Raw genomic sequence first — 6,317 nt, 5'->3', positions numbered from 1 at the left:
AGTCAGGGGCAGTTAGAGGCAGTCAGGGGCAGAGTTGGTGGCAGAGTCAGGGGCAGTCAAGGGCAGTCGGAGGCAGAGTTGGGGGCAGAGTCAGGGGCAGAGTCGGGGGCAGAGTCAGGGGCAGAGTCAGGGGCAGTCGGGGGCAGGGTCGGGGGCAGAGTCAGGGGCAGAGTCGGGGGCAGAGTCAGGGGCAGAGTCAGGGGCAGTCAGGGGCAGTTGGGGGCAGAGTCAGGGGCAGGCCTGGTCGGAGGGGGGGTGGGGTGTTGTTTGAGGGCCTAGATTCCCTCCCCCAGGTGAGGGTCCTGGTCGTGCAGGGAGTGGTTCACGTCCTTCCACCATGCCCCAGTTCACCAGTGTGGACCGTGGGGGCAGCTGTGCTCTTGGAGGTCTGAGGCTGCTGCTGGGTGGGTGAAGCTGAGACCAGGCAGGGGGCCCTCAGTCTGCATGTGCTGGACCGTGGGTTGGATGGGCCCTGAGCGAATGAGTGCCATCCTCCCTTTGCCTGGACTCCCCGGGGGCACCCTCCCCTCCCCAGGGCAGTGCACCCTCTAAACAGCCATTTTGCCACTTTCAGGGCAGTGTGACCTTGGCCTCCACTGGGGATGGGAGAGGGGCAATTGTGTGAAGCTGGTGCTCCTCTGCGTTAGTGGGCAGACAATAGCCTGCCCAGCCTGTCTGTCTTATGGGGGAGTTAGGCCCAGGCCAGAGGTGAGACTGGACTCTCAGGAGGAGGCAGCTTCCCAGTGTCCCCCTGCCCCCCATCCCAGTTTATGTGCCAGGCACGAGGTGGGGCCTGTTTGGGGGGAGAGCCCAGACCCCCCACTCCACTTGCCCCCCCCTCCATCCTGCCCTCTACCATCTACCTTCAGATCAAACCACAGAGTCAGATAATCTTTTATTTTGCTTTATTTTGGGGGTGGGAGAGGTGAGGGGGTGGGAAAGTGGGGGGTCTCCTCCCCGTGGCAGAGAGCAGTGGTCTGGTAGGGACTGGCTCAGCACAGTCCGCTGGGTGTCTGGGGCCTTCCTCAGTCTCTCTTGGAGCCCCCTCCCCTGTCGTGGACCTCCGGGTCCCTGTGCTGTCAGTGTTGGGAGGGGAGAGGGAGCCCTGCCAAGGGAGGTCACCCCCTCAGTGTCCTGGGAGTCATGGGGACTCTTGAGAATGCAAATCCGGTGAGTACTGGTACGTCGGACGCTCTGTGGAGAGGCACCGTCCAGGTAAGGGCAGAGCTCAGGGCCAGGCAGAGTCAGGGTCGAGGGAGCCGAACCAGACGGTGGGGTAGGGGTGGGCTTGCTTTGCAGGGGGTGGGCGAGGGAGGTGTCACAGCGCTCCACGAGGTGTGAGCGGGGTGGGGGGCGGGGGGCGGGGCGCGGGAGCCCAGGGGAGCAGGAGCACCGGTGGTGGAGGTAGAAGAAGTCAGTGGAGCACCCGAGGTCAGTGTCCCAGGATGGCACATGGTGGCCACTCGTCACTCCAGGGGGTGGGTCCCCAGCATCTGCTTGCTTGGCTGCGTCTGCTGTGCCTGATTCTTCACCTGGCCTTGGGGCATGGGGTCATCTCCTGCTCACCACTGCTCTCTCCCTCATTGATCTCACTCCCAGCTGCAAGCCTGGGACCTGGGCAGTTAAGATGGGACTGTGGTCGTGTGGCCCTGCGCTGGCTCTGGGTCTCTGATGGTTGGATAGTCCATTGTTAGCACAGATGATGTTGCTGGTTGATGAGTTGAAGAAATTTTTGCCCTTCACAAGTGGGTTCCCCTTGGGTCAGGAGTGGCAGGAGGGGGGCACTGGGTCTGAGCGAAGCAGGCCGAGGCACGGGGAGGCTGGAGGGAGAAGCCCAGGTGGGGGGGCAGAGGAGTGGAGGGTGTGGTGCGGGCTGGGAGGCAAGTCACTGGAGGCTCCCGTCATCCTGCGCCCTGGGCAGCTCTTCCAGTGTGGCTTCTTCCCGGGCCCAGACAGCGGCCGGTTGCGCCTGTGCGTAGACTGCGGTCAGAAAGCGGATCAGGGCCCTGGCTGCCCGCTCCTGGGCGGTCAGGTCGGGCTGCACGGCGGCGCTGCGGACACGGGGTGGGTGTTGGCTCAGGAAGGCGAGGACGTCAGCGGGCATGGGGAGGTGCCGGAGGGGCTGGAGAGCCACGGTGGTGTCGGGGCTGAGGGCCTCCTGCACGTCGTTCTGCTCGTCCTGCGAGGTGTCTTGCAGGCCGTCATGCAGGCCACACTGACGGTAACGTTGCAGGTCGTCTTGCAGGGCTTCTCGCAAGACGGCATCTTCATCGCCCACGACGTGCAGCTCCAGAGAGTGGGTCCCTCCCGGGAGGGGGTGGGCTCCTTGCGGGCCGCCGCCTCGGACGCCGAAGAACTCGCACAGCAGCAGCCAGAAGCCGGGGGTGAGCTGCAGGCCCTGGCGGCTCAGGGGGAGCAGGGCGCCCCGCTGCCAGCTCCCGGGGCCCGGCAGCAGCCCGGCCAGCTGCTCGGCGGGCACGGCGCTCGAGCCCAGGGGCAGGGGCACGTGGCTCAGGAGGTGAGCGACGGCGGCGGCCGTGCCGCTGCCGGGGACGAGGCTGGCGGCCTGGCTGAGGCGCAGCCAGCGCCTCGGGGGAGGCCGGAGCCCGGGCCAGGCGGGCGTGGGCCGCGGGGACAGGCGTCGCCTGAGCTTCAGCAGCACGAGGAGCGCTGCCACGGCCAGGGTGTCCTTCCAGAACAGGAGGCCCCGGAAGAAGTGCAGAATGACTGCTCGGATCTGGGCCATGCTGAAGTGGGCGAGGACGCCATGCAGGATTTGGTCGATGGGTATGAGAGCCAGGAACTCCTGCTGGAGGTTCCGTCCGTGGGGCTCGTCCTGGGGAGGGGCATCCTCGTTCTCGTCTTCTTCCCCGGAGTCTAGTGACCGGTCCCGGGGGGGCCCTCCCGTCGGGAACAGCGACCTCGACCGGGTGGCAGTGTTGTGCTGGAAAGGCCTTCGGTTGAGGTTTCTCAGGGGCGGCAGAGGCCGACCGCCATCTAGTGCTGGCCGCTGCATGACGTCAAAGTTGAAGTGGGAGAAGAAGAAGACCCAATGCCCGGGGAGAAGTACGGTGAGCCTGTCATTATTCAGAGAGGCTAGATCCTCTGTGTTGAGAAGGATCATGATGGGCTCCTCGGTGTTCTCCAGGTAGCGGCACCACACCGTAAAGGCAGCCCTTATGGGAAGAATCTTCATCTCCAGTCGAGAGTAGGCGACTTCGATAGGGGAGATATTTCGGGAGTAGAAAGCGCAGGAGACTCTCTTGCCGGTTTGGTCGTCGATTTGGATCAGGGAGGCGTGCAGAGCCGTCTTGGTGACGCCTGTTTCCAAGTAGAAGGGGTTCTGTGGCTTGGGGTGGTGCAGGAGGGGCGCCTTGCGGAAAGCCCGCTTCAGGCACTCGAAGGCCTCTTGCTCCTCGTCTCCCCAGGAGAAGGTCGGGGCGGTCAGCAGCAGCCGCGCCAGGGGCTCTATGATGACGCCGAAGCGCTCCACGAAGTGCTGGTAGGGCAAGATGAACTGGATCAGGTGTTTCAGGGACTTCTTAGAGCCCGGGGTGGGGTACCCGGTCACGGCGGTCACGATGCTCTTGTTGAGTTTCACCCCTTTGGGGGTTATGACGAATCCCAGGAATTCGACAGTGTGTCGGTGGAACTGGCTTCTGTCCAGTGAGCAGTAGACGTGGTGGTGTCGGAAGCGGACCAGGACTTGTCGGACGTGTTGGAAGTGTTCCTCCTGGCTCATTGAGTAGACCAGGACGTCCTGCCCATACGAGAGCACGAAGTAACCTAGCATGTCCTTCAGGATCAAGTGGAGCACGTGCTGAGGGATGATCGGGTCTGAGGATAGCGGAAAGGGCTGGTAGCTCTTCATCTCTTGAGGCTGGAAACCGAATGCCGCTTTCCATACATCTTCCGCTTGGTGTATGTTCATGCTTTCCTCCACAACGGTCCCCCGCAGCTCCAGCTTTGTGAACCATGTAGCTCCGTGTAACTGGTCAAAGAGTTCTGGAATCATCTGTATGTAGTCCTGTTTGTTGGTCAGCATGCTCTCCAGGTTCCAGTTTTCATCCCGCGGCCTGGCACTTTTTTGCATCCCGGCACCCACAGGTTCCCACGGCGCGGTGGAGGGACATTCGTAAAAGGTCTCGCTGTGATCACTGTCTCCAGCCTGCTGAAGCTCAGAGGGCTCTGATTCAGAAAGATCATCGGATCCGTCTGAGCTTGGCTGGTCGGAAGTCTCATCATCTGCTTCCTTCGGGTTAAACACGTCGGCCAGGTCGGAGTACAGGGGCGGCAGTCCGGGCAGCAGGCTTATGGCATGTCTTTCCAGCGCGATGCATGGTGGGGGTGGGCGGAAGCACTTCTGCAGGCAGTAGGGAGAGTGGAAGGTGCAGCGGCCTTTGAGCCAGTCGACTTCGGGGGTGTGGATCCGGAGCCAGTTGATGCCTAGTATCACGGAGAAGTTGGGGGACGGAACGATGTCGAACTCGATGGACTCCTGGTGGTTCTGATGGATGCACACCAGGGGCTCGGTGTAGAGCCAGACAGGTTCGTTGCCGATCAGTGAGCCGTCCACGCCTTGGACCATCTGCGGGTAGGGCTTCTCGTAGAGCTCCACGTAGTGCTCCTGGGCAAACCTCTCATCCATGAAGTTGCCGCCCGCCCCTGAGTCAACCAGGGCCTGCACCGCGACGCTGTGGTACGGGTTCACTCGGACCAGGAGCAGCAGGAAGAGGTGCTTGCGGGTAATGGTGGGGCGCACTTCGCAGGGCAGCCAGCTGCTAACCGTCCACCTCTCTCGGGCAGGTGAGTCGATCCAGGTCAGGTTCCGTGGGCGGGCCTCTGGGGGAAGCCTGAGCATGGCCCTTCTCTCTGCCAGCTTTTCTTCTATCTGCAGGACGAGCACGATCAGGCTGTCCAGCGAATCTGGCTGCGGGACCCGGAACAGATAGTGCCTGATCTCCTCGTTGAGCCCCTGGCACAGGTGGGCCTGCAGGACTTCGTCCGACCAGCCCAAGGTGGGTACCAGGCCCTGGAACTCATTGATGTATTCGATGGCGGGGCGATTCCCCTGCCTGATGTTGAACATGGCGTCTTCTGCCACACGCAGTGCCTGTCGGTACTCGAACATACCTGACATGGCCTCTAGGAAGGCCGGGAAGTCATCCACCAGGGGGCTGTCTTCGTTCACCAGAGCCCTGGCCCATTCTAAGGCCATGCCCGAGAGGTGGCACATGACGTACCCCACTCGCAGGCGGTCGTTGTAGAACATTCTCGGGTAGCTTTGTAGGATCAGCTGGCAGAGCACGATGAACTCGTGGTATTCTCTGCGATCACCAGAGAATTTTGATGGGACGGGCAGTTGGCCTGCATTGATTCCTTCCATCAGGATCTCTTCCGCTACTCTTTGTTGCTCTCTGAGGTCTTGCATGCGGAAGTACAGAGAGATGATGGATCGCACGGTGGCCATGATCTCCGAAGTGTCGGGCTCCTCTTCGGGACGCTCCTCCTCTCCCACATTGGCCAGGTCAGTGTCGTTGACTTGTTGGTCTTGGGCTCCCCATGGGTTGACTGATGCTTCTTCCATTCCGCCAGGTGCCTCACTGGTTGGATCCCCCACTTCCTGATGTGAACCGTTGTGTGACTCCTCCAGGTCTTGGAGTAGGTCATTGGGTGGATCCTTTATTTCCCTATGTGGGCCACTGGATGGCTCCTCCATGTCTTGGCGGAGATCAATGGGCAGCTCTTTCATTTCCTGGGCTGGGCCACTGGCTGGCCCTGCCGCCTCCTGCGCGCCGCTGCCTGATGTCTCCACGGTCGTGTTGGATGAGCCCTCGGAGGACTCCATTTGTTTTGATGATGGATTCTTACGCTCCATCATCGTCTCAAATGAGTCTTCAGAGGGTTCTATCATTTCGTCGGATGGAAAGGAGTGTTCTCTGAAGACTGGTAAGGTCGTGACGCGTCTGGTCCGCAACTGGGACCGCAGAGATCAGAACCTGGGGGTGGGGAGGATGGGTGGGGAGGAAAGGCAGCTGTTTAGGATTCACGAGGTCGAGGTTAGGTTCTCTGGGGCAAATCAGATGCCCAGCTCATCAGAGCAGAGAGAAACTGGGGAGAGCTTCCCTTGCCCAGCTTAGAATACCGTTTCTACTCCTGACCTTCTCCCTATTCTCCCAGGCTCGCTCGGCCTGTCTGGCTTGCCTGCTTCCTCCATGGCCGTGAGAAATTCACAGCCCATAAATTCTGTGAGCAATAGGCCCAGAGCAGCCGCTGTGGCAGGCAGGCACCTGGCAGGACACGCTGGCCGCTTCATC

At 61.6% G+C, this 6,317-nt stretch overlaps 1 protein-coding gene across 1 annotated transcript; it reads right to left on the bottom strand.

The window, feature by feature from the left end:
• Positions 1–1,360: 1,360 nt before the first annotated feature.
• On the bottom strand, positions 1,361–5,914 carry RTL1 (retrotransposon Gag like 1). Its single transcript, XM_040641261.1, has one exon. It carries the CDS (start codon positions 5,912–5,914, stop codon positions 1,886–1,888), a length of 4,029 nt encoding a protein of 1,342 aa, XP_040497195.1. The 3' UTR covers positions 1,361–1,885.
• Positions 5,915–6,317: the final 403 nt, after the last annotated feature.

Source organism: Ursus maritimus, unplaced genomic scaffold (assembly GCF_017311325.1).
Source record: "Ursus maritimus isolate PB19 unplaced genomic scaffold, ASM1731132v1 scaffold_25, whole genome shotgun sequence".
NCBI lineage: Eukaryota > Metazoa > Chordata > Mammalia > Carnivora > Ursidae > Ursus > Ursus maritimus.
Note: the sequence above shows the minus strand (reverse complement) of the source record. Positions and strands in the feature narration are given on the sequence as shown.

Bases quoted from the DNA above. Each gene is read 5' to 3' on its own strand.
- RTL1 (XM_040641261.1), bottom strand. From the start codon at position 5,914: ATGATAGAACCCTCTGAAGACTCATTTGAGACGATGATGGAGCGTAAG.